Source organism: Nansenia antarctica (genome assembly GCF_963989245.1).
Source record: "Nansenia antarctica genome assembly, chromosome: 1".
Taxonomy (NCBI): Eukaryota; Metazoa; Chordata; class Actinopteri; order Argentiniformes; family Microstomatidae; genus Nansenia; species Nansenia antarctica.
The window spans coordinates 98,426,405-98,445,768 of record NC_137674.1 but is presented as its reverse complement, the minus strand read 5'-3'; the positions used below and the strand labels follow the sequence as shown (position 1 = coordinate 98,445,768).

Sequence of the window (19,364 nt, the reverse complement as noted above, 5' to 3'; positions counted from 1 at the left end):
TACCGCTTTAGTACACTGGTACTCTGGTGCGGGGAATTTCTGGTTTGGACCCGGAAATTGCTACACGTCACGTTTGACGTCAGACTTAACAACCGAACAGAGAGAGGACACAGAGACTTTTCATCACTCGTTTCAAAGGAGAGGGTCCGGTTCAGAATGTCCTGTACAGAGGGAGCAGGAGAGCGGCGCTCACTTTGTAAACTTTAACACGGTGGTCCCTGGAGCGATGAACCCTGTGTGGAACTGGATCTGCAGGATCTGTGTGTTGGTCACCTGCAAACATCAGACAGGAAGCAGATTACAGATTACATGGATGAGATTACAGTTGGATCCTTCAGTGGATGATTTTCATGTATCACACTCAGGGCCGGACTTATGCATGGGCTACCCTGGGCTTGAGCCCAGGGGCCCCGGGCTACAAGGGGCCCCAAAATAAATCCAAATGTATGAATAAATATTTGCTCTTTGATTTTGAATTCATAAATTACGTTCAAATTGGAAGAAAAATGTTTTGTCGCAGCGCAGGGCACGGAAATACAGCCCCCCCCCCCCTCCCCCGCGGGCATGGAAATACAGCCCCTAGCACTATTCCTACTGGACGCTCTGATGAATGACGTGTTTTAATTTGTTTAATTATACTGTATATTTAGGCCAATGGAGAGGTTTACATCGACGCGTCACGCGCAGGGCAGGGGCATCATCTTTGGTGGAGCGATTGTCAATGTCATGATCATGGCGGACAGGAGGAATTACGAGAGTGGAGCGCAAAAAAGAAAAATGAAAAATGAAAAAGTGGAATGCGAAAGGGAGACACTGAGAAAAACTCCAAAACTTACTGGGTTTTTCAAACCAGTCGTAGATGCTTCATGAGTTCAGACACTCGCGCCCAGACACATACTGTAGCTGTCCAATACACACCTCACTTACATTTCGTCTCAGGCACCCACACACTCCCCCCACGTAGGCCCTGTTAGTGTAGGTTTGTTATTTTGTCTGTCTTTATTAAATATTTTTTTTATTATTGTCACCCTTGTCTCTGTGTCCGTCTGTTCTGGGGTTCTGCCACATTTGACCGCTTGGTTCAGGCCTAACACTTGCTTTTTCTTCATGTGCTTTATGCCAATAACATACTCCATTGGGATACGTGTGTTTCTGGTCATAGGTTCTGGTTGGTGTAGTTGTAGCTTATCATTTTTAGTGTAGGTAGGGGCCCGAACAATGACTCAAGCCCAGGGGCCCCCACCCCCCTAAGTCCAGCCCTGATCACACTGAAGAAGTATATCACTGAAACAGAAGATTCTGTTGAATAGGTGGGAGGTTACATCTTACAAAGTGCCAATATAGCAATACTAAGCACGTACAAATGTCTCAGAGCACACTATAATCTACACTGTAATGTAATCTAATCTGAACGCATTAGTGCAGTGTTAGTGCAATGTTCATTCGGAGCATGTAAAATCTGTCAGATTAGGTGATAATCCTGAAAATCCTCTATGTGTGTCAATGTGTACATCTTCATCCACACACACACGGCAAACACTATCTCCCATAATCTGTCTCTCGTCTCGTGTCAGTGCATCAGTGCCGTGTTAGCATGCTAGGCTAGCCCCTACCATAGCCTGTGGTAAGTGATAGTGCATCAGTGCCGTGTTAGCATGCTAGGCTAGCCCCTACCGTGGCCTGTGGTAAGTGACAGTGCATCAGTGCCGTGTTAGCATGCTAGGCTAGCTAGCCCCTACCTTGGCCTGTGGTAAGTGACAGTGCTTCAGTGCCGTGTTAGCATGCTAGGCTAGCCCCTACCTTGGCCTGCAGCCGTCCCCCGATGGTGGAGCGCATGTGATAGACAGAGATTACCACATCACCTTGTACACTCGCACCCAGCTGGAAGACCACCTTTGCCTCCCCAACCCTGTGTTCTCTGAGAGAGGGATGGGGGAGTGATGGGAAGATGGGGAGGGAGAGAGAGAGACAGAGAGAGAGAGAGATTAAGAGAGAGAGGAAGAACGAGAGGGCAGTGGGGTAGGGAGAACAATGTATTATCAGGTGCTGCTACTTTAGTTTGTGTGTGTGTGTGTGTGTGCGTGCATGTGTGTTTTGTGTGTGAGTGCTTTGTGTATGTGTGCATGCGTGCATGCTTGTGTATATGCGTGCGTGTGTGTGTGTGTGTGTGTGTGTACACGCACACCACTCTGTGTGTGTGTGTGAATGAACAGGGCCCACCTCATCCTCTCGTAGTCCTGTGCGGTGGAGAAGATCTTGGTCTCTCCTATGAGGATGTCACAGAAGGGCCTGCAGCCGCTGCGCTGCTTGTTGAAGCAGGGGACCGGACTCATGGTGACGGCCTTGATCACCAGGGGCTTGGAGTGGGGCAGGGTGGGCTTCTCCGACACCATACTGCAAACATAGCCTATGTACCTGCAGAGGAGGGTAGAGAGTCAATACAACAAACACTCTGCTGATGAAGTAGCCCTAATCCTGCCTGAGACTTCTCAGCGCAGATGTAGTTCTGGCACCATGAGGATGCCCTCTCGGTATAACAGTTTGATAGTCTGTGGCATCCATGCGAGAGGTCCGTCCTCGGTTTTAAAACCCCCCGTCGTGTAGCCGTGGAGGCTGTCGGAAGTAGAAAGGAGGACGGAACACACTGAATTGGAAAGAGGAAGTGAACGTCCCAAAACATGTTCATCTTGTGATATGAAAACAATGTGAATGTTACATGGAGCGAACGTACATGAAATCATGTTCCCTCTGCATCTGAATGCTTCCAGAATCTATTCTCTCTTAGATTTGAGAAGACATAGAGAATAGAACAACATACTGTAACAAGACCTCATTCTTTCCATGTCTTCATAAGCCAGCTCGCTCGCTCGCTCTCTCTCTCTCTCTCTCTCTCTCTCTCTCTCTCTCTCTCTCTCTCTCTCTCTCTCTCTGCAGATGAAGGAATCTTTGTTCTAGAGACAAACAACTCTGTGACCACACGTTTGGCTGGCTATGAGGTCGGGGGGGGGGGGGGGGGGGCAGGCCATGCTGATTGATTGTCTGGTGCATATGTCTGGCACCTCTTTAGCATCCCCGCTACTCGCTAACGGCCAAGAATTATGGGTAATATGATAAAACCACCGCCATGTACAACAACTCAGCCATCGCAAAATAAAATAAATCGTAAAGACTCCTAGTGGTTTTCGGGGGGGGGGTGGAGATGGAGATGGACGCACACACACACACACGCACACGTGCACACACGCGCACACACACACACACACACACACACACACACTCCCTCCATGGTGTCCTACCTTCGGTGCGAGGGCCAGAGTCCAGACCCGGGTCTCTTGGCGCTGAGCAGCTGCATGGAGGGCACTGGGCTGCTGAAGAGGTGGCAGAAACAGAACATGGCACAGACCAGCACCCCCGAGGCAGCACGGCCGTCCTGAACACACACCACAGAGGACGGAACAGAGGACAACCTGAGTCTATAGAGAACATGAGTCTATAGGAGAACATGAGTCTATAGGAGAACATTAGTGTACAATAACACATGGTAAAACAGTGAAACATAGTAGAATGTGAGTCTATTGGAGAACATGAGTTCATAAGAGAACATGAGAGAACATATGGTTTCTCCTGCAGTCAAACTTGTTCACTTTTTTTACACACACACAAACTTAAAATTAGAATTAAGAGGTTGCTGGTGTCTGCACTCATACAGTGTCATTTCAACTATGCATGTTCAGCCTGGTTTAGTGGTCTGTCAGCCAAGCTAAAACAAACTAGTTACAGGTAATGCAAAAGAACATAATCTGTTACATGTTGAACGCTCCCTCCAGAACCCACATTGGGGTACCTGAATTTAGAGCAGTCAACATGTTTCCAGTAGAGCAGCTCAAGCTGAAACTTATGTTCAGGGTCATAAATGGCTTAATTGAGCAGTCAAGTTGCACTGGTGCGCTCCCAGCATGAGCATAATACTAGAGCCAGCGTACGCTCTTGCACAGTGGTTAGGGTGAACACCACTGCCACTGGGAGCTCTTTTTATTATTGAGGGGTTTTATTCTGGAACAGTCTCCCTCTGACAGTTAAGGTAGCGCAATCTCTAAATGTTTTTACTGGTCAGGTCATGGTACATCTCTGGAAGACAGTTTTCCACAGGCATTAGGCTTTGATTTTACTAACTATACAATGCGTACACCTAGCCTTACACGTCTACATGCAGTCATGCACACTCCTACCCATACACATCCACACTGATACGCAGCACTTTTGTGTAAAGAATGACAAACTGTATTCTGATTGTATCTTGTATGTTCTTGTGTATTGTATTGCTCTTTGTGTTTCTTGGGTGTATTGTTTTGGTATGTTCTTGTCGTTGTTGTTGTTTGTCTACCGACGAGGACCACGTTGGAAACAAGTGTTTCAGTACTCTTTTACGTGTTATCCTCTGGGATGTACTGTCTGTATGTTTTACCCAAATAAAAATCAATCAATCAATCAAAACACACACACACAGAGTCTAACATGTCAGAATAGGCTGCACGGCAGGACCGGGACGACTGCTAACATGCCACATACACAACAAGAGGCGCAGTGACAGTACGCTTTTGTTTTTATGTAGACTAAAACATATCATCAGAGACTAGCAGGGCCCCTGTCCGAATGCCCTGCCTTCCATAACCTCACCGGGGCAGCTTTGATACCATTCCTCATTCCATTCCATGCATTACAATGGGCCCGACCTCCGATTTCTACCTCCACCAGCGTCCCCGGGTGAGGTCATGGAAGGCAGCCTCCACTGAACCTCCCATAGCCTGTCACACCCGTGTTAAACACTCTAGTGCCTACCTGACTCTCCTATAGATAGGCCTGTTGGTGTATGTGGATATTGTTGTTGTTGTTGTTGTTGTTTTTGTTGTCTTTTTATCTTTTATCTTCTCTTTTTATTATCTGCTTCTGTACAACAAATGTCCTTCTTAAGGACATAAAACAATTGATCTAATATGAATCTGAGTCCCCACATCTTTCTGTTTGGATCCCCAGGGGGTCTACACTGTCAGACAGCGTGGGCTTCTGTCTGCTGACATGCACGGGTGTGAGAGCACTGCAGGTTGCATCTAAATATAACATCCTCCAGGGTGGTTTTTTTTATTATACGTTTTTTATCATAAATATATCCTAAGTTATAAATACATCCTTTCCAAGGTAATGCGAGGATAAGACAAACAGCCTACTGTTTCTAGGGGAAGCAGCACTCTTGCGCAAGCACAGTAAACCTTGAGGAACTCTCATAAAGAGTTATAGAGTAAGAGTAAATGCTTGCTCAGCCCACAGTGAGACCACATGGACACATGGGAAGCAGCATTGGAGTACAGGTGTTATATTACATATACTGGATGAGTATACTTGACCTCTGTATACTTTGAGCTCTCTATACTTTGACCACAAAAACTCTCTCTCTCTCTCTCTCTTTCTTTCTCTCTCCCTCGGGTGTCCTTGGATCACACCATAGACCTATTAATCTCCCCCTCTCTCTGTCTCTCTCTCTGTCTTTCGATTTCCCTCTCGCTATCTCTCTCTCTCGCTCTTTCACTCTCTCGCTCTCTGTAGATGACTAAGCATCAAGGTTGTTATTCTATTCTATTATTCTTTTCTTTCTTGAATACAGAGAGCGTGTGTCTTTCCTAAACAGGGGTGATGCCAGAGGAATCACTGAGTGGAAACTAAACCACAGCAGAAACCAGCAGAGGAGCCTAAGTACTGCAAGCTGTGTTTCACTTGGAATCAAGGCAGGCCCACAAACCACAGAGTTATGGCCAAAATGAGAGGGGGAGAAGGGGGGGCGGGGTGGAGTGAGTGAGGGAGGGAGGGAGGGAGTGAGGGAGGGAGAGAAAGAAAAAGTATGTCAACAAGAGAGGAGGAAAGGAAAGGGAGGGGAAGAGAAGAGAAAGAAATGTGTGTGTGTGTTTGTGTGTGTGTGTCCTCTTACCGAGCAGGTGATGACGCACACGTTCTTGGGGTTCTGTTTGAGCCAGTTGTGCATGTTCTTACACACAGCAAACAGGTTGTGGAGGCTAGGAGCCTGGCGGGAGGGCCAGTTACACTCAGACACCTGGAGAGAGAGAGGGAGGGAGGGAGGGAGGGAGGTAGGGAGGGAGGGAGGGAGGGACGGAGAGAGACAGAGAGAGAGAAGGATGGAGGGAGGGAGGGAGGGAGAGACAGAGAGACAGAGAAAGAGACAGACAAGCAGAGAAAACAAGAAAAAGAGAGAGAGAGAGAGGTTAGTAACGCCTTGTGCAGTCACAACAAATTCACCAAAACATGAGTTACCATGATGAATCATGTAAACACCAGATAGGGAGCCATGTCGACTCCACAGTTTCCTTTCTGTACACCGTAATGTCAGCATGAGGAGAAGAAACTGGGAACTGCAAAAGGCCCACTTGTGCCTGCATCAGACAGGCACTATGCATCATTTTCAACTGTATCATACAAGCCTATGAGCCGCGTCGTGACTTTAAAAGAGAGTTTATGATGAGTCACTTAATGACTCAGGAGAGAGAGAGGGGGGGAGCTCATTAGCCACATTGGAGAGAGTCATGGGTGGGTGGCCACTGCGAACCATAAACCAAATAAAACTATCTAGCCAGATTGAAGCCAGGGACCTCATATAGTCAATTTAACAATAATGACATAGATCACTTTAAGGAAACCTATCCTGGTCTAGTCACAGATGGTCCATTCACTTCTCTTTTATAGCTCAACTCATTTAAGAGTCTTACCGGCCCTGTTTATTCTTTCATAGGAATGCACAATATTCCTTCCATACTTAATGTCCCTGAAGGAAATCCCTTTATGGTTCCACGAACCATAGAACCCTACTGGTCCGCTAAGAATCATTTTGGAACTCAAGGGGAACTCATCGGCCGTGTCCTATCAGTATAACATCTAGAGAGTGATTGGTCGTCTGTAAGTCTTTTTTCTAAGAAGGTGAAGGCCGCTCTCACCCGATTGGAGAACTTGGCACCACGGTAGTTGCGCTGTGATAGGTTGAACACAGTGTAGTGGTCGGCGTGCCGAGAGTCCAGGAAGGAGCGGATGTCCTCTACGTGGTTCTGGTAGCCAATCTGCACTGCCTCCGCAGGATATGACATCACTAGCCGGGAGAAAACAAATGGGAGACATATTATGGGCGATCACCCAATCACCATGGTGATGATGAGGCTGGTGAGGTTTCTGTTTGAAAACCCAGTTCTGTTATGTCCCAATGGTGCAGCATGGAGACCCTCGTGGTGAGGGAATGGACTACAGACAACCATGTAGAAAACTGGCAGGGGAGAATACTACAAATTAAAATGATTGCAGTAAAGTAAAGTAAAAATAGCTCTAATTTAGTAAAACTGGGTTGAGGATATTGGGTTGACTGTCAGTGCTGCGATAACAGGTTTGATACTATAGGTGTGTGTGCGTGTGTGTGTGTGTGTGTGTGTGTGTGTGTGTGTGCGTGTGTGTTCATTTGGGAAGGTCAAAGGTCACACTATGCATGATGGGAGAGAGACCCTCAGGTAACACTTGACTGTGACTTTGCCTCTGCATCTGGGGGACAAACTGCTGCTATACTCAGTCAGCCTCACAATGAATGTGTGTGTGTGTGTGTGTGTGTGTGTGTGTGTGTGTGTGTGTGTGTTACAAGTACCCTGCCTGCTGTGAGTGAAAGAGGAAGACACGGTGTGTAACATCATTGTGGACCATGCAGGGAGACACCACAATCCTCAAGGCCTCCTGCAGAGCTGTGTGTGGTGCAGGGAGTGTGTAAGCAGTGTAAACACACACACACACATACGCACATGCACACGCACACACACACACACACACACACACACACACACACACACTCTGGGAGGAGCATATGGCTGGGTGAAGGGGGAACCAGTGAGGCCCAAAGACTCCCTCACTAAATGACACAAAAACAATAGCTAAGAGAAGAAGTGATAAGGGAAAAGCCATTACCAGAGGAAGGGAAACAGAACCCCTCTACTCTCAATGAACACAGTGTTGCCAGACCCCCATTGAGCACTGACACAGAGTGCAGCGATGCAGTAAATTAACACTGCTGATGGAAATCTCTCACACACACACACACGCGCATGCACATACACACACACACACAGACAAACACATGCAGCACGAGCACGCACACACGCACGCACGCACGCACGCACGCACGCACGCACGCACGCACACACACACACACACACACACACACACACAAGGTATGGTGCAATGCTATCTGTACTTACCTATGATCCGTGATGTGATGTAGGCAATGTCTAGCTCTCCTTTGGTGTAACTGAAACACAGATGAATTCCTCAATTCAAACAGATTCATGTAACTCCATGCAGTAACTTCCTGCACGCACACTGTTCACACAACTCTGATATACAATAAGCTATCATTTTGCAATCTACAACATCATGTGTCGGTCGACAGACGGATGGTCTGCCTTCTCTGCCCCTGTTCTGTGGCACACAGAGGAGGAAGATGCAGGCCTTCATTCATCAAATGGGCAACGTTCTTTTTTTTTTATTATACCTTTATTTAACCAGGAGAATACTCATTGAGATTTAAAATCTCTTTTCCAAGAGAGATCTGGCCAAGAGGGCAGCATATAAAGACAGACACAATTAGGTTTCAGATATACAGTATAAAACAATGAACATAAGGCAGTATCAGGAATGCATAGGTGGCTGCGTTAAGTATAGAGACACGAGGAACAAGCAACTGCAGAACATCTTGGGAGCGCAAGTAATGATTTAGCCTTCTAGATAGATATGTACATAGGTACGTTGGGACCATCCCAAGGAGAGTTTTGTATATAAAAGCAACAAATCTCAATGCACAATGGTATACAGTGTCTAGTGATCTCAAACATTGAGCAGAAGCATTCAAATAAAGTAAGTCACCATAGTGAGTAAAGTCATTAAAGCTCAGGCCTGAGAGACAGTGTGTATGCAAATGCTTCAAGCACGACTGCCCAGATTCTCCAATCAAATCCACTCTCCTAGCGCTCCTATCTATGATCGTTTGACATCACAGTCATTCGCCAGATGTCACTGGAGTCTGTGTGGGCACACAGGGGAGAGGACACAAGCACGGAGTAACAAGTCATGTGTCACGTCAAGTGTGGGTTGTGTTGCCTGAGGTGACAGTAAATCCTCCATTATCTTCTAGGCCAACAGCCTCTGAGGAGTGGGAGCAGCCATATGGCCCGGGGGGGGGGCTACCATAACCTAACCTGGCCTGTGATTGGTTACAAACCAATCACCTGGGCAAGACTCGACAAGCTACCTTTAACTGTAAGTCACCTAAGCTTCCTTTAACTGTAAGTTACCTAAGCTACCTTAACTGTACATAGCTCAGAACTGTATATATACCTCTAAACTACCGTACATGCCATACTGTACCTATCACTATCATTGGCATGTCTTTAAATCATGTTTTTTTATATCATCTTATATCACTATTTTGCACTTCTGGTTAGATGCTAAACTGCATTTCGTTGTCTAGTACTTGTACTCTGCAATGACAATAAAGTTGAATCTAATCTAATCTAATCTAATCTAAAAAATAAAATAAAAAGCAGGGGGAGGGGGGGGGCAGGGAAGGGGACGGGAGGTGGCAGGGCAGGGCAGGGAGGGCAGGGAGGGCAGGGGAGGTGGAAGGAGGGCAGGGGAGGTGGAAGGAGGGCAGGGGAGGTGGAAGGAGGGCAGGGCAGGGAGGGCAGGGGAGGTGGAAGGAGGGCAGGGGAGGTGGAAGGAGGGCAGGGGAGGTGGAAGGAGGGCAGAGCAGGGCAGGGGGGAGAGGAGTGGAATGGAGGGGAGGCAGGGCAGAGAGGAGGGGGAGGCCAGGGGAGGGAAGTGGAGGGAAGGAAGCCGCAGTGAGCAAATCCCCATAACAAGCTAATTGGACAACAAGGCGTTGGGTCTATTTTTGATCGGGGGGGTGCTATGTGCTCTGTAGGCAAGCATGAGCGCTAACCTAGCTGCTAGCGGTGGCTGCTGCACAGATCCTGCCTGCCTGCCTGCCTTGCCTGCCTGCCTGGGGCTATTTCAGGAGGAGGGGCAGGTGTCAGGTTTCATCGCATGAGGCCAATGGTGCTGTAGCATGCAGATTAGCAGCCTCTGACCTTCTATTGTAGCCACTCTGCATACTAGAGCATTCCCTGCCGCCCCCCCCCCCTGGACTATACTGGTGGGCCTGACAGACATGGCTATAGTAGACAGGCAGGGAGAAGTATACTGTACACACACACACACACACACACACACAGGTGCTTTATTAATGTGCAATGTTGAATACACGCACACAAGAGTCACTTCAGACTGGATTACTTCAGACTGAAATTAAAGATTAGAGACACCGGAGACATGCATACACACACACATACACACACAGCACACCCATACTGCGGTAAGTGGGTTAAATAAACGGGTCTCCGTATCATGTTCCTACTGGTCACCTAGGCAACCCCAGTTCATCCCAGTGTCACGCTCTGGTCACATGACTAGCACTATCGTTTTTTTACCGTCATTTTCATGTGGTTTCACATCGCTACTGTTGGGAATTTGTATTAAAATAACTAGAAGTGATAAATCATGTACTATGTGCTCATTTAAATAATATGTGAATGCGGTCAGTTGAGAACAATAGGAAGGTCACGCAAAGCCAAAAGAGAGGTTCTGTTTTTGAGCGACAAGAAGAAATACAAGCTCCTGACTAAAAGAACGTTTTATGATTCAAACTGCCTGTAAATTACTTATTTTTACCTATGTGCTAACAACCATTTTACACCTGCTGTTATAATATTCTATTTTTCTGTACTTTCATAACTAATGATTAATGATAAGTCTATTCTTCTAACTTGTAAATCGAATCCTAATATTACTGTGTAACTTCAATAGTTACACAGTACTGTGTAACTTCAAAGACATTCTGATAACAAGACATTCTGATAAGGACACTGACACAATGCTCTGCTCATACAAAGTACGATATCACCATGGGAACGAGACGCTAGCAGGACACTCAAGCTGATAACATACAGTACACTCTCGCACCCACACAGGAGGAATTGAAGGCCAATGCTAACGAGAAGACTTTCTGCAGCTGCAACGGATTTGTGCTGACACTTGGAAAACTACCAGATAGAGGGGGGGGGGGGGGGGGGCATCACCCAGCCCAAAATGTTTAATGAATTGTATAAAGGACTATGTACGGAGGTGAGAGGGACTCTTGTTTTTGGTGGAGCCACTGCAGTTAACTTGTTGACGGCTAGCTGAGATAGGCCTGCAGAGGTGAAGCTAGAAAAGACTCTTTTCCATGGAAATGAACTATTATTGCTTGCTGATGTGCTTGAATAAATATTATCTTAATGAACAGTTCAGTAGTGGTGCCTAATATTTGATTGGATCATATCATCTTAAGAAGTGATATCAAGAACGTCTCGTTGAGATTAAACGAACTCGCTTGTAAGTGACGACTCAATTAAATCGAGGAGAAGTTGATCACCTTACACTACTGTGACATCATCCAACAGTATACTTACAGTTATGAGAATTCATATGAAATAAATGTTATTCTTTTCTGTATAGAAATCAATAGAGATCTATACAGGACACTGCCTATAAATAGAGGCCTCTGACACAGAGGTAAACATGTCGGCCATGTTGGATGGCTCGCTGTGTACAGAGAGAGGCCGAGAGAGTGACAGAGGGAAAAAGAGAGAGGGGGGAGCGTAGAGAGAGGAAGAGAGAGAGAGATAGGGAGAGAGAGGGGGAGAGACAGACAGAGAGAGACAAAGCGACAGAGCTACAGAGAGAGAGAGAAAGAGACACACACACACACACACACACACAGAGAGAGAGACAGAGACAGACAAAGATGAATAGGTCTGTGGTGCGGGCCAAGGACATCCTGCCTTTCAGCCCGGTACACCACTCTGTAGTGAGAACAGAGCACTGCGGTCTGTCACCGTGTCCTTACACACAGGGACCCTGTTGCTCTGAGAGATGACTTCATGACTGGCTTCCCTTCTCATTGAACAAGACCTAAACAAAAGACTACGCTTCATTACTTCAATTCAAATCCCGATTTGAATACATCGAAGTCCTAGGGTTAGCACTCGAGTGAGCTCGCATAGGCTTTGTGCTAGCTAACTGTGTTTTAATACAGTACAGTACACAGAGCCTGTCCAAATGATAGTATATCCTGGGCCTAGGTGCTCAGTGTAGTAGTCTAGCTAGCTAATACAGAGCCAGGCTATCGCTGCGGTGAAATGAATCCCCCTGTATCATCCCTACACAGGGTATTAGGCACAATGAGCTGTGATGAATAATTCAGAGAGGAGAGAAGAGATAAAGTGAGGGGGTGAGGAGAGGAGAGGAGTGGAGGAGAGGAGGAGAGGAGGAGAGGAGAGAACAGCAAAGGATAGGAGGAAGAGGTGAGGTGGGAAGAGGAGTGATGAGAGGAAGAGGAGAAGAGGAGGAGAGGGAAGATGAAGGGGAAGAGGAGGAGAGGAGAAATGAGGGAAGAAGGGTAAAGAAACAGGCCTCTCAACAGTGGGTCATGAGGGTCTCCCATCCATTTTTGGTTGGGAGAAGACGTTCCCTCCATCTCTCGCTCCTCTGACAGACACTGTCCTGATGTAGAAGGGGTTGAGGAGGGGAGGAGGGAGAGGGAGGAGGGTTGGGGAGCAGGGAGAGGGAAAGAGGGGGGATAGGAGGGACAGAGAGAGAGAGAGAGAGAGAGAGAGAGAGAGAGAGAGAGAGAGAGAGAGAGAGAGAGAGAGAGAGAGAGAGAGAGAGAGAGAGAGAGGTGGACATGGCGTGGGTCTCGAGCGGCCTGCTCTCTGTCTGACTGTACAGAAGGCCCTTTGTGTCCCCAGGGCAGACGCCTGCGCAGAAACACTCTCTCAGGACCCAGCGGTGCCAGACTCTGCAGTCTCCCTCCTACGCCCCCCCCCCTCTCCCCCTCCTCCTCTGCCACCTCCCATTCTTCTACTACTCCTACCCTGCACTGTTTACCACACATTTGTACTCATATACCCTGTGGAGGGTGTGTGACACATTCTATGCGTCAGCTGACGCCCACCGTAGGAATAGCCTGAGCTATTTTTCCACAGTGCTGCCATAGTTGGCCATGTCAGAGGACACGTAAACATCTCAGCTGGGTGATAGACCAGCTTCCTCCCTTCACGCTAGCGTGCTAACGCCCAGCCTGCTAACACCCAGCCTGCTAACGCCCAGCCTGCTAACACCCAGCCTGCTAACACCCAGCCTGAGTGCTCCGGACTGGGGGGAGAGGACCGGGTCACCCCCCCCCCCCCAGGCTAGCCTGAGAACCAGACCTGGACCAGAGTGGATCCGGGATCCTGGAGAGGCCCCAGTGTTGCAGGGTTTTAGCTTCCAACTCTGCCCTGACACACCTGATTCAGTTAATCAGTTGTTGAAGATCAGTTGATTCATTCAACATCAGGGGCCTCATTTATAAAAAAGTACGTGAACATCATCTTTGACTTTTATATATGCACGTAAGCACATTTTTCTAAATGGACGTAAGCATTATTTATAAAACGGGCTGCGCTTGTTTAAAATTGCATACGTACTAAAGTATATAAATACCAAATATACTTTGAACGCAGGTGAATGAGCTTTGTATTTACGCCCTGTGATAGCGGCTCAATTATAGCGGCTCAATTAAGCCAAGTGAGCGGGAGAGGGCAGAGAAGGGTGGCTTCTCGGTAAGTTGCATTTGTAACGTTTGATCATGACAACCAGTTGTAAAAGAAAATCAGGGGGGATGGTGGATTTGATATGGGGACAATTTTAGCATCCCCACAGCGTCAGTGACTTCAGTGTCAGGCATGTGTGCGTGCCCCCTCGCGCACTATAGGCATGTTGAAGGGGAGATGGCGTTGCCTTGACAGCTCCGGAGGAATATAAAGGAAGACTGAAATACAATCATAAACATCAGTTCCCTTTAAATCTTGAATTAAACTCATTTTCTCAGCATCATTAATTTTATTACGAGCCACGTTCACGTCGCATGAATTACAGTATAATAACTCTGCATAACCAGTAGGTAATGTGCGTACGTAAGTCAATACCTGACGTAGAGCTACGATCGTTTCCACGGTCAAATCGACTCACGTTGAAATTGTAATAAATCACTACTTTGACGTGGTTTTCTACGTACGACACGGGTAAGATCAAATTTGATCCACAGTACTTTCTAGAAATGAGGCCCCAGGTGTGATAGCACTAGGCTGGGCCAGGGCCCAATGCACCTCTCCCTCAGATCAGGATTGAGTTGAGGTTTAGGGGGTGGGGGGGGGGGGGGGGTATGGGACGGGGAAGGTTCCCCTGGTGTGGGATCAAGCGTGGAGGTCTACTTACGTGGCCACCTGGTGCATCACCTTGGTGGAGGTGTCCTTCAGCGTGTCCTTCAGGTTGTCCTTGAAGTTGCTGAAGAACTTTCCGGCTCCGCCCTTCACCATGTCCAGCAGGCCGCCGCCGTAGTTGGCGTCCATATCTGGAGACGGAGGACCTTCAGCCAATCAGGATTTAGGGACGAAACACACACAGAGACACAGAGACACAGACACACACATACTGAGGATGCAGGGACGGACACCAGACACAGACGTAGATGCAGGGAGGCTGACAGAATGACAGACACAGTATGGAGATGTTTCATATCGCAGTACAGACACATCATGTGACATCGTATACCGTAAAACATGCATCGCACAGCGCCATCTGGACTGATAGTGTGTGTGTGTGTGTGTGTGTGTGTATGTGTGTGTGTGTGTGCGTGTGCATGTGCGTGTGCATGTGTCTTGGACCACACCCAGGTGCTGTAGAGTATCTCTGAGTCAGCAGTCAGTAGCCTCCCACAGGTTTACATACTGTACATTCCTCTCCTCTCCTCTCTTCTCTTTTCTTCTCTTCTCCTCTCCTCTCCTCCCTTCCACACCCCATCCTCTCCTCTCCTCTCCTCTCTTCTCCTCTCCTCTCCTCCCTTCCACACCCCATCCTCTCCTCTCCTCTCTTCTCCTCTCCTCCCCTCCCTTCCACACCCCATCCTCTCCTCTCATCTCCTCTCTTCTCCTCTCCTCCCCTCCCTTCCACACCCCATCCTCTCCTCTCCTCTCCTCTCTTCTCCTCTCCTCCCTTCCACGCCCCATCTTCTCCTCTCCTCTCCTCCCCAATAATTTGCATACAGCACATGACACCAAGACCCCGAGCCGGTGTTTCATCCGAGCCAGTGTGTTGGGGAGCAATATTCTGGCAGAGACGACAGGTCTATGGCTCTCTAACGAGCCATCCAAATTCTAAAAGCTTATCAATAAAGCTAAAACGGGCTGATTTGACACCTACGCCTTCGAGCAAGACTTTAACTTGACGGCATCACATTTTAGGGTGTCCCGGGAGATAAGTGACCTAGCGTGAAGGTAGAAGTGTTTTTTTTTTTATGGGGAGTGACTTAACCCTTGACCCTGTCAGCCCAATGACCTGTTATATAGCCTGTGTGAAGGGTGTATCCCCGGGTATCTTTCTCATAGGCCGCAGAGAGCCTGCGGAGGGTCGGCGGAAGGGACGTATTTTTACCAGCCAATCACCACAGTGTACATTCACGTCTCTGTGGCAATGCGGGAGGATACCTATTAAGACGAGACGGAGGGGCCGACCGGCCTCTCATCGAGACACAGGCACTTAGGCCGGGGCGTCAACATGATTCACAGAGTCAACAGAGCGCAGTTCCAACCAAACCATCTAATTTTACATTTACATTTTTAGCATTTATCAGACGCCTTATTCCAAAGAGACTTACAATCGATACATTTGACCAAAGCAAGTGAATCATCAGTTCACCAGTCGTATCAACAGATCTGCTGCGTCTTCTCTCTCATCTCCAGTGTTCAGACCTGTCAGCAGGTCGGCCAGCACCTCGGAAGTGACAGGGTGGATGAGGACACCAGAATCGTGTCACTTGGCGCGTGACAAGCCCAGTCGTGTTGCTATCGCTATGTGTGAAAACGCAGTGTCCGAAACTCGTTCAAGAGTGTGAGAATAACACTTTAAATCACACTCGCACACACGCACGGAGGGACGCACGCACACACACACACACACACACACTCATGCACACACCACACTGTTTTGACGCCAACCCTATTTAAACACTTGTAAAGACACCCAGATCAAAAACACACATCTCATCAGCAGCCTCTACTCCTAGATAAAATCTTGATAATAAGAATAAGAATAAGAATAAGAATAAGAATAAGAATACGAATAAGAATAAGAATAAGAATAAGAATAAGAATAAGAATAAGAATAATAAGAATAAGAATAAGCTAGGCTTGAAGGACTCGAATACCTTTGATATACACATTATACGTAATATATCTAAAAATTGATATGTTTGCATGAGTGGGAATACAGTGATAGATAGCATGTCTCCTTTTTTGCTTAGGAGTCCATTAAACTAGCGTTAGCCTAGCTTGAGTCTCCTGGTATAGCGTTAGCGTCTCCTGGTGTATCCTAGGCTACCTTAGACGGCCGGTTAGTGTTTCCCCTCTCAGAGCATGTGACCGGACCGGTGTGGACTTCTTTAGAGGCAGAGGAAACGGCCACATCAAAGCCGCCACTACAGCAGTCCCTCAGAGTTGGCTACTGCTCTGAACTCCCACCAAAAGCCCCCACGCTTTCACCCGCCCCCTTAGGACTTTCATCTGCATATCCTCCCTGCTCCAGTCAGCCACCTCTGATGTGTGTGTGTGTGTGTGTGTGTGTGTGTGTGTGTGTGTGTGTGTGTGACCCAGAGAGGCACTGGCCCACATAGAGCCCTGTCCGTACACACACACACACACACACACACACACACACACACACACAGAGCCCCAGCCGGCTAGAGAGATTAATACAGAGTCTGAATGTGCCTCTCTCCTTCAAGAGCCCCAAACCTTTATCCTCCTCCACATCCGGCTGACTATGAATGGGGCACAAACACACAGATGCACAGACACATAGACACAGAGGCAAATAAACACACAAACACACACACACACACGCACATCCACCCACCCACACACCCAGCCTGCCTGGCCTGCCAATCTGACATGGCTGACCAGATGGATGTGGGAGTCTGCTGTTGTATGAGCTGTTTACTGAGCTGTTAGCAGAACAGAGAATCAGAGAGAGGAAGCTTCTGATCGAGACCCAATCACCCTCAGCATTAGTAGCAGCAGCAGCAGGAGCAACACTGCAGAGGCCAGCCATCCACTAACCCAGACAAGCCCATCTGACACACCATCTCAGAGGGATCCCCCCCCCCTCCCCACCCACACCCACACACACACCACCACCCCATATCTCACAAAGACAAGACTCTGTCCCAAAGGCAATAGCTTTTTCAGTACACTGCAGTGTGCCAAGGGGCCTTAGGCTAGCTATTGTTCATAACACTCCCACTGTTTTACCACTGACAACAAGCTGTAGCTACCCTGATCAGCCTGTTTGGGCGTCTCACTCATAATTAGAAACGTTGCATTCGAGACAGGTTTGTGAGCACAAATATGGAAGTGCTTTCTAAATCTACAGTCTTAATTGTCCTGGGTTGGCCACAGTACTAGCTGATTTATCGGACTTCTACGTCACTTAACCTGAGCATAGTGACCGATCGATAATGATGGTCTTTCTGTGCGTGTGCGTGTCAATTAGGCTCCAGTATTAATTACAGCTCTATGACAGAATATGCAGCTGCAGAACAGGCTAAGGCACGAGCCTATGCATGTCAAAGGATGTTCAATAGCGTATCAATGCTATTTAGATGGCATCGTGACACACTACTAGGCCTATCAATCAATAGATAACACCATAATTAGACACACCACGATTACATGCAATGAAAAAGACCGACAAACACCGAACATATTGTATATTTTAACACTGTATCTTTTAGCAATAAAATCGTATGTCAAATGAAATATTTCAGTAGTACTCCGTTTTGCATGCAACAGAGCAACCGAGGGACATTATTATCGTTTTGCATGCAACAGAGGGACATTATTATCGTTTTGCATGCAACAGAGGGACATTATTATCCCGTTTTGCATGCAACAAAGGGACATTATTATCCCGTTTTGCATGCAACAGAGGGACATGATTATCCCCAGACTGGGCTTGAGCAGTGAGCGCACCGCGCACCCCCTCCTCCCCTGGCTTACCTGAGCTGCTGTCCATGGTGCTGCAGTCCTCCTCTCGCAGCGGGGCTGGCCGCTTCGCTCCTCCTTGGGTCGCCGCTGCTATCGAGCCGCCGCCGTGAACGCTGCCTCCTCTCTCTCTCCCCCCGCTACTACTGAAGTCACCGCCGCTGCTATCGACCAACTGCAAAGATTCATAGCCATCGTAACTGCTCTTTTTCTTGTAGCCACCCAGCAGGCTCATGACATGAGCACGGCGCCGTAGGATTTTTGAATTACATCAAAAAAAATAAAGCTAGTGAATGATGCACATGTCCCGGACGAAAGATCTCCGATTTTTAGCCCGATGTCTAAAACAAATAATCCAGCCAGAGAGTTACACCGTTTCCGTGCTTTCTCTTGGATCTAGGAGGACGGTGTCATCAGGACCGCATTTACTACGCCGCACATCCACTGCCTGCCAGTCCCTATTGAGTTAACGGGTCCTTTCAGGCTCTCTGCTGGCTCGAAGCCAATCCTGACAAAGCCGTGTGGCGGTAGGTAACCGAGGATTGCCTGTTCTATTGTTAGATTTCCAACGCAGTAATATTTATAGCAAAATAAATAATAATTTCAAAAATGCATGTGTGTGTGGAAGAGATTTCGGCACTGGGCTCTGCAATATTTGATAAGAAATGAAATGAACACATCTTATCCGACATTATTTCAACAGCCTCACCGCTGAGGGGGCTATAATTCAAGCACTGCATGGTCCGCTGTCTGAGGCTGCACTACCTTCACAGGGGGATAATAAAGGAATTCAAGTGGTGAAGCCTTTTAGTCAGCACTGTATGACAGCATAGTGCTTTGTCAGTCGGAGCACTTCACTCAAGATAGATAATTAAGGTTCTAGACGTACCCCCAGAAGGAAGATTTACCCCCTAAGTCAGCTACTTGGTGTTCTGCAACATGCTTCTCTCCCTTTGGCTCTATCCCCTGGCAACTAAGGGGTTGCATGGTTGCTCAGAGGAGGACTCGAGCCTGGGAAACCCTTCAGAGGAGAAGCCCAGGACTGAAAGCACAGTGGGATGGCAATGTCAGAGAGGAAAATGATGCCCACATAACCGG

The 19,364-nt window shown here is 47.7% G+C and overlaps 1 protein-coding gene across 1 annotated transcript in view; it reads right to left on the bottom strand.

The window, feature by feature from the left end:
* Positions 1–18,501, bottom strand: part of dnajc6 (DnaJ (Hsp40) homolog, subfamily C, member 6) — a gene marked incomplete at both ends in the record, with an annotated part of 25,618 nt that extends 7,117 nt beyond the window's left edge. The window contains 9 exons of the mRNA XM_080546230.1: positions 194–273; positions 1,801–1,918; positions 2,221–2,415; positions 3,297–3,430; positions 5,981–6,103; positions 6,999–7,147; positions 8,292–8,341; positions 14,446–14,596; positions 18,282–18,501. Coding sequence (XP_080402356.1) covers positions 194–273; positions 1,801–1,918; positions 2,221–2,415; positions 3,297–3,430; positions 5,981–6,103; positions 6,999–7,147; positions 8,292–8,341; positions 14,446–14,596; positions 18,282–18,501 — 1,220 coding nt within the window. The remainder of the gene's footprint in view (positions 1–193; positions 274–1,800; positions 1,919–2,220; positions 2,416–3,296; positions 3,431–5,980; positions 6,104–6,998; positions 7,148–8,291; positions 8,342–14,445; positions 14,597–18,281) is intronic.
* Between the last annotated feature and the right edge of the window lie 863 nt (positions 18,502–19,364).